We start from the raw sequence: 21,808 nt of genomic DNA on the forward strand, positions 1-21,808 counted from the left end.
TGATAATGTTGCTGTATAAAATTTATAAATGAGGGTTGAACTCGTTATTACCCACAATAATTTAATTTGATGCTCCCAAAGAGTGCAATACAAAATGCACTAAAGCCAGCCGTATATGGCGCGTGGCACGTAGCGGAGATCGATATAGCATGAACTTAGCCCCACTAACTCACGTCGTTGCTGCCCATGCAGAGTTAACTTTCTGAGTTTGAGAAAGGTGACGATGAGGTCCTGATATTCTTTAATCTTTTGGAAGATATAGGTGAGGTTCTGAGGCTGTTGGTCCTTTCATTGTCAAGTTTGTCTTTAGTCGTTTCGTATCAGGGATGCACCTTGACGAGGAGATAATGCAGGATTCCCAATTCCACCACCAGAACCAAACAGAGTAGGCCCACAGCGTGTAGGCCTATCATACCATGTTTTATTTTCCACAATATGAACATCAAAGGTTGCACTCGTCAAGTTGTTGTCGAGAAGTCTTAATCCTTCACAAGACAAGATGGCATGGAGGAATTAAAAGACCACACAATACCACATAAACACTGAATCTGCTTGCCCAGAAGAAGGTACTCAGTTACCGAAAGCTCGGCAATCACATATTTCAGAGCACTGATTTGATATTATATACTCGTCGATATTCCGATCACGGTGCCATGCAGCCCTTCCATATTTCTCCGAACCGCATAAACACAGTTGGCATTCTGTCTGAATCCAAGTCACAAGCTATTCAAATGTACTTTAACGTGTTTAATAAAAGCATTTCTTGGTCATTGATCACCCTGTTACTTGAGACAGGTCTTGTGCATAGTCTTGTGCACGGAGACTTGTGTCTCTGGTCTTGTGGTGGCCTCGACTACAACACTGATAAACATGACTGATCTGCTGATGTTGTTAACATCTGTTTGTTGTTGTTAACTCTATGGACGGAATTCTTAGAAACACAATACCAGGTTGTTTTTTTTTACTGTTAACTGAGGAGTGTTGGACAAGCACCAGTCTATTCTATTTTCATTCCAAAATCATTTCACAGTAAAGAAAGAGCGTGGAAAGAGCTGAAACATGGCAGAAAGTAACAGTCAAGGTCGGATCAGCATGACAGAAGGAAACATGGAAGGGGGAGGCACTGCCCCTGACCCCACGCCATGCAAGGACACCCTTCATCCTGAGGCTAAAGTAAGACTGATGAAAATTCTGAATGAACGGCAAGGGACGGCAAGAGTCAAGGCAGAGTAAGCAGGCCTGTTGTTTGGTTGTTTCGCTCATCCATCACGTCCATGTCTTCAAAATTTCCAAATGTTACTTATTCATTTCAAGTTTAAGCGGTGTGTCTCTGGACGTTGGCAATTGTTCTTACGAATATGTGCTACACGTACCCCCTCAACTCGTGTGGGCCAGAAGTTCTAGTAATTTACAGATCCCCTTCATCTGATTGGAGGATTGGTGGTGATATGTCATGAATTATTCATCCCAGTGCATGGTTATCTTAACATTCCTCATTCCTCTGTTTCAGTATGATTTACATACACCAAAGGGGGTAAGGGTTAAAACTCCATTGCAAAATTGAAATTGACATATTATCCATCAATTTTTAAACATGAAATGGAACATCCCATCTGTCACCTTGGAAGCATTGTTACACTGCTCTCTCTCAAATATTTGTAAATATAATTTTCGCACTGTTCAGTTTAACTTTTTGGTGACATCACGATTGAGCTTTTCATATGACCTGTTTTTCCCAGTTTTATCGATTTTGAGAAGATCCACTTGAAGTACGGATTTGGGAGCTCTGAATCTCATCAGCCACCTCCAAACAGCGAAGGAGATAGCAGCAAAACCCCAGGACAGACAGCAGATGCCAGGGGACCTCCGAAGAAAAAATTCAAAAAGGAAAGGGGGATGAACCACAACCGGCCCCGGAACCGTTGGGTGCCCGTCTCGGAAAAGCTCTGTCCATCCATAATCAGCGGCATGGTGTGCTCGTACGGAGAGAGATGCAACTATTCGCACGATATCGCCGCAAAGGCAGCGGCCAGAGAGCTGGACATCGGAGACCGCTGTTACAATTTTGAGACGTTTGGCAAGTGCCGTTACGGCGTGGTGTGCCGATTTGGGAGCTCCCACCTAACAGAAGACTTCAGGAACATCACCGATGAGGAGAAGTTTGAGGCAAATGCCAGCAAATCGACCACACTGAACAACTTGGCAATTGATCTCAAAGTTAAGCTCAGAAAGAAGAAGGTCAAGTTTGAGAAAGCCGAACAGTTCCTTTCCCTGTTGGCGAAATCCAAGAAAAAATCTCTGAGGCAGTTTGACAAGAACGAGATCAGAAATGGTGCGCCAGAGGAAACTAGGTGTCTTAGTTCTACACCAGGGACTGCGCCTTCCAATTTGCCTACCCCTGTCGATGAGGTCGGTCAAAACAGTGTTGCTGTCGATCAAGAAAGCACAGCCAATCAGAATCAGGTTTTAGAGAGTGGGAGTGTCCAGAGAGATGCAGCCACCAATCTGGGCCCAGATGACGCTGCACCCACCGTAGCAGCTTGCCAGGCGACTTCCAATCAGAGTGGAGACTGTGTTCCCCTGGCAACACAGCAACCAAGATCTGGCATTGTTACCAATCAAGACATCATAAGAACGAGGAAATGCGAGAAGAAGCAGGTGAACTTTGAAGGGAAATCATATTTGGCACCCTTAACCACAGTAAGTAAAGTGTTTTCATGGATTTGTAGTTTACCAGGAGAAAAGTGTTTTTCACAAATAATATTATCTTTGATAAGCAGAGTACAGTATTTACCTGTATATTGCCATCCCTATGGTTGCCATTCTTATGGTTGCCATTCCTATGGTTGCCATCTGTATGATTTGCATCCCTATGGTTGCCATCTGTATGGTTGCTGTGAAGAGCTTTCCCATACACGGTTTAATGTCCTCCGTGCTTCGGCACAGGGAATCCTTGCTATTTAGATATCATTCAGCATGAAGTGTTAAATAAACCCAAAAATAACGATCGCCAAAGTTGGAACTATTCCTCATTTGGTGACGGTGTCAAATGAAAATTTGAGCCCCGCATGTGCCGTTGACAGTGTGTGATGGCTTCATGCCTTCATATTTTTTTTCTCATTTTTGCTGTGATTCTAGGTCGGCAACCTTCCTTTCCGGCGTGTCTGCAAGCGTCTGGGTGCTGACATCACTTGCGGGGAGATGGCCATGGCTACCAACCTGCTGCAGGGCCAGCCCTCGGAATGGGCCCTGCTCAAGAGACACTCCAGCGAAGATTGTTTTGGTGTTCAGGTTGTACAAATAGTATTTTTTTGTTCAGAAGAATTGAGGATCTGTTTACAGAAATATTGAGGTTACATTTACAGTTCTCTTGGCATCTTGTTGAATATAATACATGACAAGTAATCACCCGTCTTCAACTGTGAAGGAACCCAAAACTATCCATCTACTCCGGCAAGGAAAGAACTGATTGTGATAAAATGCCCTGCTCAGGGACATCGGTTGATTCTTTATTTCCTCAGCTGGCTGGCTACTTCCCTGACACCATCAGCAAGTGTGCGGAACTCATCAACACATACTGTGAGGTGGACTTTGTGGATCTGAACGTAGGTTGCCCCATCGATCTGGTCTTTCAAAAGGTCAGTAAACCACATTGAAATAGGCAAGGAATGGCCAAAGAAAAAGACAAGACACTGGAGATTTGTGTCCTAAATGCTCGTCAGAATCTAACACCTAGTTTTACTTTGTGTTGGTGTATTCAGAGCAGAAGCACCAGTCAACTTTCCCAAATACATTGTCACCAGTTTTGTTGGATAAAGTCGTAGCATTTGACCTTGGACCCTGTCCATCTTCTCTCCTTTCAGGGAGGAGGCAGTGCATTGATGGGCCGAGCCAACAAGTTTGAAGACATCGTCCGGGGATTGGACGCAGTAAGTTTATTTTGAAGATCTCAGACTTCTTCTGTCATGTCAGGAACCCACTGCCTCTTTTTCTGTCTAACCGCATATCTTCCATTGCATATGAGACATTCATTCCAGTGAAAATATCAAATTAGTAGAGGGGAATTGGTCACTTTTGTATAGCAAGCACGTTGAATATTGGTGACCTAACTGTTAACAATTTCACAGGTGGAGTTGAACAAAATGAAATTGATACACAGATGAATTTTGCAACATCAGTCTTTCTTGAAAAACTTCCTTTGCAATCATGTTCGTGTTGAATTTTACTGTAGAATCCATCGGCCAGTGTTGTATATGAGTCCATCGCAAGTCCCTGTAAGTCCATCATAAGTCATTCAGTCTTAAGCCAATTCATAAAGTATTCATTAAGACAGTGAGCTGTGACAAAAGTATTCTTTTGTTATTGTTCACCCTGTTACTTATGACTGGCCTTCTGATGGGACCTGTGACTGGACTTGTGAAGGAACTTGTGAAAGGACTTGTGATGGACTCGAATACAACACCGCCGCCGGCACACTTAATTTTATGTGTGCTCACATTTTATATTGTTTTGTTAGCTTCTATCTTCAGTCCGTTAACCCCTCAACACCGGGATTCTTTTGACGCGACTGCTGGGCTGCGGTATGCCCAGTACGCAAAGCTCTGTCCATCAGCAGGCCCACATTGAAACCTCAGGTTCATGATTAATAGAATGTATGTGTGGTATGCACTCATCCTCACACAGAGCCGCGACTGTAGCCGTCTCCTGGCGTTAAACTCCTTTGCTTGTTTGATTTTTTTTTTCCTCTAGGTTCTGGACGTTCCCGTGACGGTGAAGATGCGGACGGGCATATCGGAGAAGCACAATACTGCCCACAAGCTGATCCCAAAGATCTACGACTGGGGGGCATCCCTCGTCACGGTACGTTGCGAGTTGCGTCAAGGCTGGCTGGGAGTTTGATTTAAAGTGGGTCTGGAATTCTGGTGTACGGATTTTTAGGTCATGTCCAACCATCCCCCTTCGCCCCCTCCCCCCAGCTTGTCACATTTCCATGGCTAGCAATGTTTTTCTACACAGTCATCCCCCGCCCCGTTCCCGGCACAGATTTGTGCCAGTGCTATCTGTTTCAAAGCAGGGCGCGAATAAAGGCGAAAAACAAACAAAATCACGATTTGGGTTTTTTTTGTACAGCTGCACGGCCGGAGTCGGGAGCAGCGCTACACGAGAACGGCCGACTGGAACTACATCCGGCAGTGCGTGGAGGTGGCCAAACCCCACCCCCTCATAGGTACATTTTTGGCTAAGTATAGAGGATTTTCAGTCACTTGATTTTTGATGGTCGGCATTCAGTTTACACTGTCGTGTGCAGAAATGTATGTGCCATTGAAGTCACTAAACAATCTGGCATAAATGAAACTGCCATTAGACCTTTTTTTACCCACATGACTAGATTGCGCTAAATGTAAATAATACCACCACAAGTGGATCGCCGTGGCCACGGTGATTGAATATATTCCTACAGGCAGCTTCAATCAGTACCACGCACAAGCGCACGTGTGAATGCTGCAGTTTATCTTGAATAAGTAGATCACCATCGCAGCACATAGAGGTCCAGCACGATTGTGACAACACAGGAAAAAGGTCTATCGAAATACCGAGATTCGAAACTGCACACGCCTCCACAGACAAAGTACGCTTCCTGTATGTTGTGTTTGCCCATCATTACATCACGCAAAAAACCTCTGTAGAGAATGCAGGATATTCCATATCAAGTAGTGGGTACCGTACATCAATGCGCCTTTGAGGAATGACGAACCTGCTTTGATTGAAACAGCTCTTAGACGCTGATGACGAGCTGAACTTGTCCTGTTGTTGTCCCTGCCAGGTAACGGAGACATCCTCTCCTATGAAGACGTGAAGACCCACTTGGAGAATTCCGGAGCCGCTGGAGTTATGATTGCAAGAGGGGCTCTGATTAAGCCGTGGATCTTCACTGAGATCAAGGAGCAAAGGTGGATCATGAGTATTCATATCTGTAAAGATTTGTAAGATTTCATTGAGAGATGAGACTGAATATGCATGATTCCCGGATGACTATGGCTGACTAATTTTTCTTGATGAGTTTTTGAATAATTAGAGCCCAAAACTCAGTTCTGTAATTTTGTGTTCCGTGGGTTTTTCCCTTAATGTTTTATTCATATTTCGTGGCAGACATTGGGACATCTCAGCAAATGAGAGACTGGACATTCTCAGAGAATACACCAATTATGGCCTCGAGCACTGGGGATCAGACACTGAGGTACGACTGAATGTAACATGTGATGTGATTAGTTGGCTGCCGTGGTTGGAATGATAAGAAACCAATTATTTATGACTTTACAAAATTTCGGCCTTGATAATAGAAGGAAGGCGCTGTTTGATTGACCAGTTTTAGCTTATTCATGTACATGTATATTGAGCTGTATAAATTTCTGGCCGTGTTGTTTCCAGTTTCATTGTTACACTATGCAATCGGTTGGTCTTCCAAATTGGGGGTTGAAAACCTGTTGAAAAAATTTGTGGACAGGGAGTGGAGAAGACCCGGCGTTTCCTGCTGGAGTGGCTGTCGTTTCTCCACCGTTACATCCCTGTAGGCATTCTGGAGCGACTGCCCCAGAAGATCCAGGAGCGACCGCCCTACTACGTGGGGCGCAGCGACCTAGAGACGCTCTTCTCCAGCACAAACTGCGCCGACTGGGTCAAGATAAGGTGAGGCCGGGAAACGCCTTTGCAGAATTGGTTCCCCCAAAGGCTGACATGATTGAGACTCAGTCTGATTTCCAGAGACTGGAATTGTAAGCCACTTACCGTGGAGGTGTTAGGCTTGTGTTGCAGGTCACACACATGACCTATGGGTCATGCCGAGATACTGTGGTGTGATAACGTAGTGTGCCAAGACACCTAGAAAAACAAGTGTGTCATTCAAGTGAGTTTCACAACAGTGGCATCCCTCAGAGTTAAACTATAAAGCTAAAGTCCAAAAAATTACAGGGGAATTATCTTTATACCCCACATGTACTAAGAAGGCATCAGATGGTCCAAGTTGCCGGCTAAGTTGCAGGTTAAGGGAAGTGTTTTCTGTTCAGCTTTGTTGCAAGTTTGGATGGCTTGAATTTGGTATTTCTGAAAAGTAAAATCATGGGCCTCTACTCCGTGTGTGGACTGGTGTGCATATCAGGGGTAGTATGGGCGATTCACAATAGTGTGCCCCTAAGAGTCTGCAACCAAACTGTCAACCCTTTCCGAAGGCACATTGGGTCGACAGATTCCGCGTATTGTGATTGGCCAATGCATTGCAAACTCTTGGTGACGCACTCTTGTAAATCGCCCCTATTGTAACCTTCCTCTGTTGGCAGTTTAGGCTGGTAATTTATTCTTAACTAGCCAATTAGCACTGGGCCTACACGTCAAAGTATCGTTTTCCTCTGTTCTTAATTTCATCAAGAAATCACAAATTTCTGATTTTTTTTTTCCTCTGTAGTGAGATGCTGCTGGGTCCAGTTCCTGATGGTTTTCAGTTCCTGCCTAAGCACAAAGCCAACTCTTACAGTTAGTGCCGTCAAGGGACCAGTCTGCTAAAATAAAATACTAAATACATCAGATCTAGAGCAAGGATGGAAAGGAGAATAGACTTTTTATTTTATCAATTTTATGAGAATCCAATCGGTCAGGCTCATTTTCGTTGAAAGTTGGGACACGTCATAGTTCAACAAGCTCCGCCTGTGTGCTCAAATAAGCCACTTGCGAGTTAAATTTGAATAAAATCTGGTACACTGTATTGTCTGATCGCACAGAAACGTAACAATTTGAATTCCCCAGACTAAAGACACTGTTGCTATACCTCGTGATTCAGGGCAAGCTTTTGCATAGCGACCACCATCTCTGGAATGGACTGGTTCCTTTGTGCCGTTCTTATCCATCGAGAACAGTGTATTATTGCAAGGCGTATGTTATGTAACTAAGCAAAAGTTTGTCCCGAATCACGAGGTACAGCAACAGTGGTTTTAGTATGGAGAATTTAAGTTGTTATGTTCACATGAATTTAAACAACTCAGTTTACCAGATTTTATTCAAATTTACCTCTGAAATGGCTTATTGGTATGTCTTTTTCCCAGCTTACATTCTTTGAAGGTCTCCAAAATGCCACTTTATACACAAAATACACGGTGCAGAATGCTTTAGCTTATGGTGTTGGGAATGGTGCGATAGTAAAAGTAGACATTTTGATTTTCACTCCGGGTGATTCTTAATCCAATTTTTTTATCAACTTTGTTGCGAATTCGTATTCGTCAAATGGTGTCAAGACTGATCTAGTGAGTGCACTGATCTAGTCGATGAATCCCAGGACCATGGTAACGCTATCACTAATCATCAGCAGTGGCCCCCGCCAATGGCGGTGAGCTGTGGGGGTAGCTGTTCCCATACAATGCCTTGTGCCATAAAGGAGGCCATGGGGAATGCCCAGTCAAACATTACAGGATACGCATACATTAAATTGTCATTGGCCAGTGTTGAGTATTATCGATTATCACTGAGATATTGGAATATGATTTATTTTGAAAAATCAATTATCAGGAGGTGAAAATCAGTCGGAAATAAAAAGAGAAGAGTCAAGTTCTTTTGTGCAAAATAGCATTGTAAAAGTATGTTTTATGGTGTTTAAGTAAATGTTACTGGCAGATGATGGAAAATGCCCAACAGTATGGCCACACAATTACTTCCCCTCAAACTTTTATTTTCCCTGTTTGTGTTGTGTGATCTCGGGGACTTTGAGAATAAATCATTTACATGTATTACGACTGAACATCATGTGGATTTCCAGCCTCCTTTTTTAAACTAGCAAGTGATTAACCCGTCTTGAAACTCACTCGGACCTTTTTCTACACAAACATGACCCTTAAATTCTGTGTCATATTTTGAATATGAATAATGTGGAATAACCGAACGGGACATGTTCATTTGTGTGGAAAAAAATTTGATTCTATTTTTTTTGTGAAATCATGGTCGGCCTTTATGAGGGGCGGGGCATTTTACACGCTATTAGAAGGCAAACAAACGAATAGATAAAAACCGCCCTTGTCTCGATATCTTTCAAAATCGGATCCTTGGGGGAAGGGGTTATGACCCTTCGGATCTGTCCTGGAAAATGACGCACACGATACAAAAAAAGGCGGTTGGTCGGGAGTTCAACAGAGGGCGCACTTCATAAATTCCATTGGCAGAAATTAGAAAACAAAACACTCCGGTCAGTTCAAGATGGCGGCCCCCGGAGACGCCGTCGCCAATGCCAACGAATCGGTAATGCAAGATCTTCAGAAACAGCTTGCTGTGGCGAAAATCAGCGTGCCTGAGTTGTCAACACTTGCCCAGAAAGGCAACGAAAAGGTAAGGATCAGAGGACGTGAAGCACCGATTCCCTTCTTCTGCAAGATTGTGAGTGCTTTTCGTGTTTTTCAATTCAAATTGGCATAGCCTAGGACTCGGAGCACTACATGTATCAGACCATGCATGCTCGCAGACCAGGCAGCTGGATTTATGGTTCGGTCATGTGATTTATGGTTCGGATGGTGTTGGGCGCGATCGGTCGGTCGACCTGAGCATGACCTGAGCGATCACTTGATTGCACAGTCATACAAAATATAGGTCTAGGCCTGGGTTACATGCAGACCTACGTCCGAGTTTATTTCGGAACTTTCTAATGTAAAGCAGGATAAACGGTGATACTCCCAGAATTGTGAGGCATGCCCACTCTATGTACATTGTGTGCCTCACAGTTCTGGGAGTAAACAGTGATCGTCTGATGATGATAACATTAGTGACAGATTGCACAGCAAGACTTACCAGTCATCATGGTCATCTGATCATGCAAAGACATGGTTATGATGACAGGTCCATCATGGCACATATTGTCACTGGCATAGATTTACCAATCACGGCCTGTGATTAAATCAAACAGCTAATCGGTTCATTGCACTTCCTTTGTAATTGTAAACAATTGTACGTAATATAAACAAATTTAAAACAGTTGTAAACAAATTGTGAGCACTTGTAAACAAATTGTAAAGTCCCATACTAAACATCATCATTAGAGTAACGGATAAGTGTTTTACAATTTGGCTTACTTGTTTTGCACAGCTGGTAGAGAAATTCCTTTCGGAGAGTGTGGAAGTCCAAGGGGGTTCCGAAAATATTCGCCAAAGCCAACTTTATATTGGTAAGTTAAACTCTGGCCAGTCCAAGTGGACTTAGTTTGTTTCAAGAAACAACCATTCTTGTTCACATGATATTGGTAACATTGCCAGATTCAGTCTTACTCACACTTCAGTGCGTTAATATTCCAAATTTTGGGAGTTCGAAACTTTCCATGGTCCCTCAGGTCTGGAAATCTTTCAAATTGATCCTGATTTCCAATTTGTGATTTTGTCAGCTGCTTTTTGGGGGTTTCCTGACGTTGTCAAGACCCTCCTGGAAGCTGGAGCAGATGTCAATTACCAGAACAAGGACACTTTGTGGACCCCACTGCATGCAGCTGCTTTTCAGGAGCATGGCAAGGTCAGCTTCCAAACTTTTTAACGGTATTCCCCCATGTACCGACTTTGATTTGTATTATTTACTTGTATTTATATCTGTTCATCCAACACAGTTACAGGATGGAGTGGCAGTTTAGAAGACAATTATGTTCAGCTTGAGAGGTGGGAGGAAAACCCTGGATGACTATTCCATAGAAAACCCACAGAGTCAGGCAGGAACTGAAAACCCAATCCACAAGCTGACCTAGGTGGGATTCGAACCTGGGTCGCAGAAGTGGAAGGCGAGGAAAGCGTCACTGCACCGACCCGACTCCCCATTAGAGCCATTGACTCAACTGTGGCCCATTCCCTGCCACATCTTTACAAATTCATTCTTGGCCTTTTTTATCTCGATGCCTCATCACTTCTCATCAACAGTCCATAAATGGTGACCATTTTTATGTTTGTTTCGTGCATGTCGTTGTCAATGTATTTTTTTTTACCATTTGCTGCCGTTTCATTTTGCTACTGTAATAACCGATTCACAGCAGTCTTTCATTTACTTTTGTCTTTCTGTCTATACACCTGCTAATTTTCATCTGCTGGATATTATCACAACCCTGTGCACCAGGGAAGCCACACGATGATGAAGAAAATCACGTTTTTTACATCCTTTTCTCCAGATCATAATGATTCTATTGGAGAATGATGCCAAGCCAGAAATCCCGGACAAGGAAGAAAGGTTTGTTTTCTGAACATCCTTTCAAATTTCTTTATTTTACTTTATACTGGTGAACAATCCTCAAAGAGAACTTTTGGCTCACTCGCAAATGACTTTTTCTTCTCAGGACTGCCAAAGACTTTGCGTCAGCGTCCGACAAGATCTGGTCTCACTTTGCCATCCTAGGCTGCAAGCGAACATCAAAAATAGAACTGATTGAGAAGGGAATCATCAAAAAGGTAGACAGAGAAACTGGAATGTGAATCACCCAGGGCAAACAGTAATAATCATTATTCAAATCAGCGATTCAGTTGGAGAAACAAGGTAGATGGTCCAACACATCCGTTCTTTTGGCCCGTATTTGATAATTCATATCAAGGTGTACATGTTCGTTTCCTACCTTACGATTGTTTGTGTGCAGCCGTCAGAACTCTGTTGCAAAAAAGTCATTTTTTGTTCACGAGAGTGAAAAGTTTCAAAAGATCAGTAAAAGATCATGGGTGGATCAGTGAGGGGCAGGGCCATGCATCCCCCACCCCTAAAAAAATGAAGGTTTTTCTTTTTTCAAATCAATCAGAAGTTAGATATTAAATGTCTTAAGCCGTTTTGTCCAGGAAATTGTGTCTGAGCAGCTGTTTAATTGTCACTGATGCGATCAGTTAATGCAAAGTGTACGGGGGCGCTGTTTACTTGGTTTCCCCTCCCCCCAGAAAAAAACCTGGCACCTGGATTTAGCCTTGTGAAAGATTGACTTGTGTGGGGGTTTTTTTTCAATCTTGTTTGAGTGAGGATATCTGCATAGTTATGTTAATGACCTTTGACCCGTGACATGTTTGTGAACAGGTAACTGCACCCCCAACAAGGAACACTCCTTCACCCTCGTCTATGGCAGGAGGGATCCGCATGGTGGGTTTATGAATGAATTGATTGGTCAAGCCGATACACATTTAAAAAATAACTAGAATTAAGCAAATGGTTTGATCCTAGTGACGCAAAGCCTGTGCCTTCGTACTCTGCCTTAACGCATAACTTCGATGGGCACGTTCTGTTAAGCTTCCAGGCAAGGAGTATACAGAAGCATTTTGCTCTCTTAGGCCGTGTCCGAAACGGGCTTCCAGAGCTACGGCTAGGTCTATTGTCTACGCATCTCCATGCATTTCTAAAGGAGTGAAGACCTAGACCTAGCTCTAGACAACAGATTCGGATGCAGCCTTAGTAGCATTAATGTGCAAGTTGTGCAGGACTAATGCTATTCAGTTTGACATGACCTGACCTGTACATGACCTGTTCTCAGGCAGCATCGTTCTCCAGGCCTGGGTCGGCCTACGCCATCAGACCAGACCCATTTGTCCGAGCCAAGAAGAACCCCAATGATTGTAAGTACTGTCCTCTCTCTTTGGGCAGGGGCGTCAGTGGGATGATATTTTCCGACCAGCGCTGATGGGAACATTTTTCCAAGGGAGCAGGGAAAAGCACATGAACTGTGGCTGGTACACACGGTGTGTTTATTTCAAACAGTGCACCCCTGGTTGCATGGAAGCCCCAGAGCTGCGTAGAGAGAAACTAGCACTAACCTTTAGACTTTGGATCCAAAATGGCTCTTTATTATCTGTGCAATACAGCATACAGTTGTGTTCTAATAGTCCATGTGCACCAATGGATAATCCACCATTTTGGTTCCAACAATTGAGACACTCATGTCGCAACTCGCTCTGTAAACAGCTCTTGGACACCCACTGGTATGACGCCCCCAGTCCCCAGTATCCCACTTGTTCCAAACTCTTTGGTTTATGCTGTTACTAAAACTAGCTGAAGCACAGCCCAAAATTGTGACAACCACTCCCGACTCTGTGATCCTCTTGACCCTGTCTTGACTCTATTACCCCCATTTCAGACAGGCATTCCAGGGTCGTGCTGAACCAAATAGAATTAAGAGCAACTTGGGTCAACCCAATTAACTTTTGGTTTTACACAGACAAACTTAATACGGACATTTCCAATGGGTTAGGCTCATGAAAAGAGCTGAAACGTCTGAAACCAAGTCGCTCTGGTGTTGTTCCGAGCATCTTCAAGTGTTGATCTTTCACCAGGTAGCACACTTGGCTCCTAATTGTTTCAGACATCGAGCTTTTGCCTGTCTGAAGGTTCTTTTTTTCCCCGCCAGTTGAACTATTGCCCGAAAGATGACCTTTCATTTATTGGTTCGACTTTTTTAACAGCCTCTCAAATGCTAGCAGCGCTGGGCGGAGACGTCTTGGCGGACGAGAAACCCCCAGATGCCGGTGGAAAGCCTCAGGTGCAGGATCCCTCTTTCTCTGTGTGGAGGAATTAGCAAAAAACATCTGGACGTCTTGTGAAATCGGTCTTCGAGCAGAGTTGGTAGCAGATGCTCCAAGTGGGCGCCTTTGATCAGCAGTTGCAGTAGACAGCCAGATGTCCTAATTCGGCCCATGTTGCTGAGCTGGACAAATGACCACAGATGACATTATGGACAACAGTGGACAGGTGTGTACTACAGACAGATGGTCGAACTTGAAGGAGACGCTTTTGAGAGGCGGTCAGGGTGGACGGGTGCACCGTCTGAGAGATGGCCCTCGTCAGTCTGTTGGATACAGAGTTCCATTGACAAGGATGGATGACCACAGGTGACAGATATGACACTATGGACAAATGGAAAGATCGGACTCATGGTTGTTGTGTTGGTGAGCCTTCGACTGGTGGTCAGCACTTTTTTTAGAGGCGGCCACTGCAGACAGATGAAATGTTGGAGAGATGGCAAACCCCAGTCTGATGGATCAAGTGAGCTTGGTGGCTGCGGGGGGCAGATGACCACACATGACAGATATGACACTACGGGCAAGTCGCTGCATAGGACAGGTGGCTATTATGGACAGATTGTCCCAAAGGATTCAAGGCCTTCAAAGTGAGAGGCCATCACTGTGCACAGGTGGGCATAACAGCTAGCCCTTTTTTGGCAAGTTATGGCAAAAGATTGCCGGTGTTTGACTCTGAACTGGCTTAGTTGACAAACCTGCTCAGTGATATATCCAAAGTTATCTCTCGCAGTTGTTTAATTCCCATTTTTTTTCTGTATAAAAATTGCAAACTTACTCTCATCCGCTGAGTAAAATTGCAGGTGTCAAAATACTTTACCAAAGTGCTGAGAGGGACAGGTGCATCGGTGCAAGAAAAGCAGTCAAACTCTTGAAATAGGCTTTGCAAACTTGCACAAAATATGTACATATATTTATTAGTGTACAGATTTTAAGTGATTGCGTGATATGAAAATTTTGTTATTGTATATTGATTTTAAACTGATACAAATGAATTGTACTGCCAGCAGTTTCAAGGTTCATTTATTTCCGCATTGTTCCAATCAATTTTAGAAAAAAAACAGTTAAATAGTTACAATAACATACATGTATTCCACAGATTAAATAAAAAAGTAAGCATTTTAAAGTCAGTGAAAATGCACAACTGGTCTATTGGTGCATGGGATGTATCCATTTGCACTGTGGTAACTCTGGCCTGGCTAGCGTACGTCTGAAGATATGGGCCATCACAGAAGTGAATGTAATGACTTTGGGAATTGCCAAGTGCACCTTATCCCCACAACTCATTGTGAGGGATGAAGTACCAAGGTGCCAACGTCATGCGTACAGTTGTGTGAGGAAAAGTCATTAGAGCGAGAGTCAGTTTGACTTACACGTGTAAGCTAATCGAACGCACCCAAACTCACGGTTATACGAGCAGTACTGGCGGTCTTAGCCTTTGATCAAGGCGCCCGCTGCGAAATGGATAGTCGCTCAAGAGCGAGGAGCTGGAGGAGACTAGTTTAAGCACCAAACCAACGCACGAAGAAAGACTACACGACGAACCGCACGAACGCCCTGCACTCGCGCGCACGCACGCACGGTCTACGACACACACAGCTCGGCTACTGCATGCGCATGCATGGTTAATTTCGGGCTTGTGCAACTCCAATCGGCGAAAGAAAGACAGTGTATGGAGACCTGCATTCTGGAGTAAATTCACATGCGTACTCGGCGTGCTTCGCGCCAAACGCGCGTATGCCGCATGCGGGGACTGTCAATTTTACTTTAAAACACGCCCTCGTTCCGCCAGGAGCGGATTGGTGCATACAAAGAGACATTTGAGGCGCACACACGCATGAATGCAGTAATGACCTGTTGTTGTGCACGCAAGCACATTAATCTTTACTGTTGTCTTTTTAAATGGTAGAAAAAAAAACACATTTTAAACGGTTTTAGTTATTGAAATCGAATAACGTCCTCAAGTTGGCAGTTGAAGCTTCAGAGGGCGAAGGCGCGGTTACTCCCTCATCGCCACGCAGCAGTTAACGACAATATAGGCCATGTCGAAGTCTGCATCGCTCCCCTCGGTCGCCAGGATGCCGCTGAGATTGATGAAGAGCGCCGGCAACTCGCGCTCCGCCAGCCCGCAGGCCATATCACCGTCTTGTTGAGCCGAGCAGATCTCGTCCATGATCCATTGGTTGTGCCCCGCAACCTGCAGCGGCCAACAGAACAGACGAATAGTGAGTGAAACGTATTACGATCAGAAATCCTTGTCCCCTCAAACAAGTTCCTATAAGAAAGCTGATTTAGAGTGCTGAACAAAAGAAACCATGCAGAGCATATACGGGTACAGTCCATGAATTTTTCGCTGGTAATCTATATCTGTGAAATTTCCAGTAAATTTTCAAATTAACTGGGCAGGGGGTACGTTGGCTCGGCGTGAGAGATTGAACTTCTTGAAACTCCAACACGTGCACTGGTGCACATAGACTTGAATCAAGTCGGACTTACGTTGCTCTTTACTCATAGTATTAAGTGGACACCAGGGCGCGAAGCAAGAAAGGGCGCGCAGCCTCGATGTGTGTCCAAAGCAGAAACGACGACGTCACAGAGATCCCGACTTGAGTCAAATCTATGGTGCACATAATTCTGAAGCGATCTTATTTATGAGGTTCAAAATCACTGCCTTCTTTTTTTACAGTTCCACACTAATGAGCCCAGACTGGACCAACAGAGGTGCAGTTTTCCTAGCAATTAGGGCGCCTTTGGCTGGAAGACCCGTGTCCGAAACGGGCTCCAAGAGCTTCGGCCATTGGTCTGTAGACCTGAAATATAATGACGTAACGCAATTTTTCCTGTAGTGCATTGTGGGAGTAATTTGGGACAACCATGCTAGTCTGGTTCCCTGCCCAAAGATTCGATTCCCTGACAACTCTGGATAAAAAATCTTAGGTCAGGCATCGCCGACGGATATAAATAGATATGACGCAAGAATCAGGGGTCACAAGTTGAGAGCCAGGGTATTTTCGAATTCATCAGTGGCAACATCCCAAAAATTGGCTTTTCCCATATCCAGTGGGCAATACAGCAATTGTATATTTCAGTGTATAAAGTCAAATACTGTGGGATCAACAGCTGGCATTAGGATATACGGGAGGTTACGTTCAACAGCTAGCCTACTTATCCAGCCGGGAATAACCGAACATCAACGGTACCATATGAACATGGCGAATGTACATGTAGACGGGTCAACTCTGGAATATTTTGGCTATTTCTGGAAAACTGGAGGAATTTCTCCAGTCTTGGTCACGTGCACATTGAGTGATAAGGGACCCTTGATTCATTGAGAAGTCAGAATCATCAGGTCTGTTCTGGTATTCAGACTACAGTCATGCGAGCTGTGGCGTTCGTCAACAGTTAGCACGAACCCTTTTGGAAAACATGAGCCTTCTCAATCTCATCTTTGTGACAGTTTTCCATGCGCGTAATGCTCTAGCAATAGCACGCGTAGGCCTACTGTCGTCACTGCCCTTTCCCTCAATGCGTTATGTCATTAGGTCTATTGTCTGCACGTCTCCACGTGTGTCACATGAAGGGAAGACCTAGACCTAGCTCTTGATCCCAGATTCAAAGGGAGCCAAACACTGATCTCAATTGTAATGGGGACCAATTGGTGTAAACTGAATTTCGCTGGTTCACAGACGACTTTCAAATGTTCGCGTTACGGTCACGTTACTACCAACCTAATGTACACTCTTTTGACTCTTTATAACTGGTGTGGTGGATGATCTGAGCAAGGCGAACACCGAAAGCCATTTTGTAAATATTCTACACTGCTGTGTGAACCATATATAAAAACTGAAGAAATCATTGTGAATTAAAAGTTTTATGAATATCGCATAATTATCTTGCATACTTCAATGCATCAACTCTGGTAATGCCTTGAGCCCCTCCCCTCCCCCAAGTGCGGGGGAGGGGATTTTGCCTCCTCTGATCCTCCGGCTTGAAATTAGAAACTTTACACAGGAGGAATGAAAAAAGGTCGGGGCACGTACCTCCTGCACCAACTGGACCACTTGACCGTCGGCCGTGCGTGCCAGGATGAGAGGTTCCGAGTCTGGCCGGGGCGGGCAGACCCTACCTGCTGTGTTCCTCCGCTGCCTGGGGTCGCCGGCAGACGTAGTCCCGTCGCTCTGCCGAAACAGGTCAGGGAAGCGCCTGAGAAGAAGGCGCTTCTGCCGGTACGTCAGCGTCACTATGGGGTGTTGATGCTGCGAGCTTTTTAGATAACTGGGGTTCTTCTCGAGCAGTCGGACGAGGTCTCGATTTTCCCTAACCTGCTGGATTTGACTCGCCTCAAGGGAAATGGAGCAGGACGGAGAGGGGAGACCTGGTCGAAGTCGCCAAAGGCCCTGAGGAAAACATCCCGCTATCATAGCGGTGAGAATGAGGGCTGAAAACGTGCCGAATGCCATTTTTTTTAAAAATTAGGATAGGGTTGGTCTCCTGTCTTCAGAAATATAATCTTGGTCCAAGTAGCGAGAGAGAGAGGTTTTACTGATCGTCTCGTGTCAAGCCTCTTCGGTAAGACTGCCAAGAATGTAGGTGCCCCATGTAGCCCGTGTGGCTTTTATAATGTTCGCAAAGACGCCGGGTTTTCGGGGGAAAGTTAATGACGGCAATGATATTTATAAGTCTGGGGTGAAATCATTCATGTTAACCGTCTTCTTTGTGAAAAGTCGTTCCCCCTCCAGCTGCAACCTGGTATTCCTTTTAAGCCTCCGAAAGATGGAAAATCTCGTTGTTGCGTAAACAGGGAGAACACTCACACTTCCTGGTGTCATGATCCTTTTAGCTGCCACCAACTTCCCTTTTTAAAAATGAATTAAAATTACCAGCCAAGGTATTATTCATGCCTAATGATAGTAACTTCGTCATACCCACGCACGCACCACTGACTGTAAGCTCAAATTCGATTAACACTGTAAATGGTACAATAACCTCCGGTTCAATGATTCCATGTAACTCCATGTGAAGTGGGCGTGATTTTGAAATACTGAAGGGACGTTACACTTCTACTGTTTGCTGGTGTTGGGATTTGCTGATACCCATGAATGACGTCATTGGTGTCTGTAATAAAGTGCTTTGAACTTCAAGCCGGCAAGTCTGGTTTCCTACCACAGATAATGTATTTGAGTAACGAAGGTCCGTATAGGCAGCTGCTAAAACAATGGATTCCTTCCCCCCCCAAGAAAATACCATCAAAAACACTCACAGAACCGTTTAATTAAAATCACATCTCTATGAAATTTTGGAAAAGGAGAACATTTCTTCGATGCATTAGCAAATTACAGTTTTATTGGCGCAAGAAAGTATAAATCTGATAACGTTTGTGTACAAACAGTTGTAATTCCATAGTTTGACGTGCTCTAATGACAGTTCTAAAAGAGAAAGGCCCATCTCTCCCCAGAACAAAATGTAAAGAAAATATTCATACAAAAAAGACAAATTTCATTTCCCCTTCTTCCTTGCAAAAGGCCTCATGAAATGCAACCTCATTCTCCAAGAAGACCATGCAAGTTACAGGAAAAATTCCCAACTCTCCTGCACCCATCCCTCAAAAAACGGTTCTGGATCCCCCCCCCCTGACGCGTTAGCGGAGGAAATGAACTGACGGGGGAAACCGGCGCGGTGTCACGGTGCAAGTGTCACGCAGCTTTGCACAACCACCTCGGCGAAGTCGAAAGCTCGACTGCTTTCCCGGCCCCCCGTCCGTTTGATCTCGCTCAGGTTGACGAACAGCGCCAGGACGTGACGGCTGATCACCCCGCACTCTTGGCCAGTCGCCAGGAGCGCGCTCACGGTGGTGTCGCACACTTCGTTCAGTATCCACTGGTTGACTCCCTGAGGCTGCAACGAGAATGAGAAGAAACTGAAGGGTGCACTGAACCAATTCAAGCTCCATTGAAAAGAGTATAAAATCAACCAAGTTTGGAGCGCCATGGCAGGCAACTGAAGTCCCCGAGGCCTGTCAAACATAAAACAATGTGTTGTTTGGTCCTTCAGATTTCATTTGATTTTCAATTTTTAGTAGGTTAACCTATGAATTTTTTAATTATCCGCCCAAAACAAACTCACCCCCAAAAAGTGAATGTTGCCAAGTCTTCCCAGCGGCCATTTTTCAAATGACACCCCTCACCTTCCTGGGGCTCTTCTGACTAATTTTCAATCGAATTTTTGTCTGCTTTGCCCCCGGATGGGTGCCCCTGAATCTACAGAGATGATTCTTGGCCATACTGACACAATCCCACTATTCCTTGGCCCAAACAGACCCCTCTTTTCGAAACAATCTCTGGGGGGTACTTTTTGTGCGGCTCATCCTGGCGGAGAATTTTCCTTGAATTGGGACACTGCACCCTGAACAGTCCACATGTAATTGGAAAGGCTGCATCCGAATGTGTTGTCTGGAGCTATTGGTCTATGTCATCACTCCATTGGGCATAATACGCGGAGATGCGCACCCATATAGTTCTGGGAGCCCATTTCGGACACGGCCTTGAAGGCTCAGCAAGGGCAGATTCAGAGCTTTTTTTTGTCCGGGTGGGAATTTCTTTCTGGGGGCAAACACTTTTAGGAATTCTGTTCATAAGCATATGCGGGCTTTCGGAGATGTAAGGTTAAATTTGGGGGATATTTACACGCACTTTGGAGGAATGATCCCACAAATCGCCTTTTACCGACTACTTTACAATAACTAAAAACCTTACACTATTTGTAGTGAACCACGTCTTCTCTGAATGACGTCCCAACACCAGCGCCCCCAGTTGCACTTTTCATTACAATAAAATTTAAAGGAATGTCAGGCCTTGTCCAGATTACTTGGCTGGACTTTGAACTTACACACGACTCTATGGAAAGTGGCCGCAGCCATTACCGTAGACTGATGCCTAATTTCAAGCTGCGGCCAGATAATTCGGATCCTGTGGCCTTAATTAATACGGGCGACTCCCAAATAGTGCCCCGCGAAGAGTTTGCAATGCGCTGGCCAATCACAGTGCACAAAATCTGTCTACCATTTTCAAACGCGCAATGGGTCGACAGATTTTGGGCATTGTGATTGGCTAACGCGTTGCAAATTAGAGAACAGGGTTACAGGGAAGTGTGTAATATGCGGGGAAAAAATTATTGTTAGTATCATTTTAACCTGTCGTTGCTTTAATACCTGTCCTAACTGGACGACTTGGCCATCCGGTCGGTACATGACTACCAACGCCATCGTCTGCGATACCGAGGGGCAGACCCGAGGGGGCTCATCCGCCCGACGCCTCCGCGTACTGTTCGCCGCAGCCAACACGGTGACCGTGCCACTAGTAAGCTGGGACTCGGCAAACTCCGCCTGGGTCCGGAACAGCTGAGGGAAGTTCAGCAGCATCTGCTCCTCCTGTCGGCTGGTGAAGTTGACGATCGGCCTCTGGCGTGCCTCGTCCTGCAGGAGCAGAAGCGGGTTCTGCTCGATCTCCTCGAGGAAGGCGCTGCTGCTCATAACCTGCCGGACTTGATCGGCATTCAGGGGGTCGATGGCGTGACTGGAACAGGTAGGACAGCAGACGTGAAAGTCACCGAGCACTAGGCCTGTCCATTTGGACAGGACACTCAATATAGTCAGGTACGTTCTAGCTGTCATGTTATTCCTTCGGACCGAGGGTATCTGGTGATGCCGAGGCTATGATTTTTGCGTGTTACAACTTAGGGAGTCAATTTTGAACGTGTAGGCTCTACCGTTTTACCGGTGCTGAAAACGGTTCGTCCAAGCTGACTCATCTGTGTCTCGATAGCATAAGGCACACAGAGAACGACCAATCCATTTATTCTACCAACTCACGACATATTTAGCAGCAACGCCTTTCGCAGCTGCCAAGGTCGTTGATGGGAGTATTTCATATACGGTCAACATACATGGCATTGTTAAGTTACGCTCGAGTTCCCATTTCCCATCAAAGTATTTTTCAGGCTTATGGGAACGCTCAACTTGTAGTGTTGTTCTAGTTTAATTGTGAATTACTATGGATTTTTTACTCCCCACAAGACAAAGATTTTATATAGGCCTATAAGACAGCACCATTTTGTTCCATAGCCTTTTATGAATACAAAACTGGTATGTAGTTTGCAACCTCACCTCTATAATGCTGAGACATTCTCCTTGTCTGTCTGTGAAGAAACACATTCACGTACATGTACTGCACGTGTTAAAAAACGCAGGTCTCCGACCAATCACATTCGCA

General features: G+C 44.9%; 4 protein-coding genes across 5 annotated transcripts; 2 read left to right on the top strand and 2 right to left on the bottom strand.

Annotated features, from left to right (window-relative positions):
• Positions 1-119: 119 nt before the first annotated feature.
• On the top strand, positions 120-8,782 carry LOC147796281 (tRNA-dihydrouridine(47) synthase [NAD(P)(+)]-like). Its single transcript, XM_087148268.1, has 12 exons — positions 120-262; positions 1,031-1,229; positions 1,740-2,700; positions 3,139-3,291; positions 3,522-3,638; positions 3,864-3,929; positions 4,750-4,860; positions 5,131-5,227; positions 5,825-5,951; positions 6,151-6,238; positions 6,506-6,687; positions 7,460-8,782. The coding sequence occupies exons 2-12, from the start codon at positions 1,060-1,062 to the stop codon at positions 7,530-7,532; spliced, it is 2,145 nt and encodes a 714-aa protein (XP_087004394.1). The 5' UTR covers positions 120-262; positions 1,031-1,059; the 3' UTR covers positions 7,533-8,782.
• Positions 8,783-9,211: 429 nt separating this feature from the next.
• On the top strand, positions 9,212-14,685 carry LOC110982585 (inactive serine/threonine-protein kinase TEX14-like). Its single transcript, XM_022241097.2, has 8 exons — positions 9,212-9,363; positions 10,114-10,192; positions 10,406-10,530; positions 11,171-11,229; positions 11,336-11,447; positions 12,052-12,114; positions 12,503-12,584; positions 13,428-14,685. Exons 1-8 carry the CDS (start codon positions 9,235-9,237, stop codon positions 13,538-13,540), a joined length of 762 nt encoding a protein of 253 aa, XP_022096789.2. The 5' UTR covers positions 9,212-9,234; the 3' UTR covers positions 13,541-14,685.
• A 501-nt stretch (positions 14,686-15,186) lies between these two features.
• LOC147796282 (uncharacterized) lies at positions 15,187-18,403 on the bottom strand. Its single transcript, XM_087148148.1, has 2 exons — positions 17,582-18,403; positions 15,187-15,738 (listed from the first exon to the last, which is right to left on the bottom strand). Exons 1-2 carry the CDS (start codon positions 17,999-18,001, stop codon positions 15,541-15,543), a joined length of 618 nt encoding a protein of 205 aa, XP_087004274.1. The 5' UTR covers positions 18,002-18,403; the 3' UTR covers positions 15,187-15,540.
• A 410-nt stretch (positions 18,404-18,813) lies between these two features.
• LOC147796283 (uncharacterized) lies at positions 18,814-21,808 on the bottom strand. Of its 2 annotated transcripts, XM_087148147.1 has the most exons (3): positions 21,703-21,808; positions 20,749-21,112; positions 18,814-19,436 (listed from the first exon to the last, which is right to left on the bottom strand). In XM_087148147.1, the coding sequence occupies exons 2-3, from the start codon at positions 21,067-21,069 to the stop codon at positions 19,221-19,223; spliced, it is 537 nt and encodes a 178-aa protein (XP_087004273.1). In that variant the 5' UTR covers positions 21,070-21,112; positions 21,703-21,808; the 3' UTR covers positions 18,814-19,220. The 2 variants fall into 2 exon arrangements, with proteins under 2 accessions (XP_087004273.1, XP_087004272.1); XM_087148146.1 differs by lacking the exon at positions 21,703-21,808 and having other exon boundaries at positions 20,749-21,696.

Source organism: Acanthaster planci, linkage group LG17 (genome assembly GCF_054643075.1).
Source record: "Acanthaster planci isolate LZ-2023a linkage group LG17, COTS_SCS, whole genome shotgun sequence".
Taxonomy (NCBI): domain Eukaryota; kingdom Metazoa; phylum Echinodermata; class Asteroidea; order Valvatida; family Acanthasteridae; genus Acanthaster; species Acanthaster planci.

Bases quoted from the DNA above. Each gene is read 5' to 3' on its own strand.
- LOC147796281 (XM_087148268.1), top strand. From the start codon at position 1,060: ATGGCAGAAAGTAACAGTCAAGGTCGGATCAGCATGACAGAAGGAAAC. The intron at 2,701-3,138 runs GTAAGTAAAGTG...CTGTGATTCTAG, and splicing joins ATTTGGCACCCTTAACCACA to GTCGGCAACCTTCCTTTCCG. The intron at 3,930-4,749 runs GTAAGTTTATTT...TTTTTCCTCTAG, and splicing joins TCGTCCGGGGATTGGACGCA to GTTCTGGACGTTCCCGTGAC.
- LOC110982585 (XM_022241097.2), top strand. From the start codon at position 9,235: ATGGCGGCCCCCGGAGACGCCGTCGCCAATGCCAACGAATCGGTAATG. The intron at 10,193-10,405 runs GTAAGTTAAACT...TGATTTTGTCAG, and splicing joins CCAAAGCCAACTTTATATTG to CTGCTTTTTGGGGGTTTCCT. The intron at 12,585-13,427 runs GTAAGTACTGTC...CTTTTTTAACAG, and splicing joins CAAGAAGAACCCCAATGATT to CCTCTCAAATGCTAGCAGCG.
- LOC147796282 (XM_087148148.1), bottom strand. From the start codon at position 18,001: ATGGCATTCGGCACGTTTTCAGCCCTCATTCTCACCGCTATGATAGCG. The intron at 15,739-17,581 runs GTACGTGCCCCG...TGGCCGCTGCAG, and splicing joins TGGTCCAGTTGGTGCAGGAG to GTTGCGGGGCACAACCAATG.
- LOC147796283 (XM_087148146.1), bottom strand. From the start codon at position 21,210: ATGACAGCTAGAACGTACCTGACTATATTGAGTGTCCTGTCCAAATGG. The intron at 19,437-20,748 runs GTATTAAAGCAA...TTCTCGTTGCAG, and splicing joins AAGTCGTCCAGTTAGGACAG to CCTCAGGGAGTCAACCAGTG.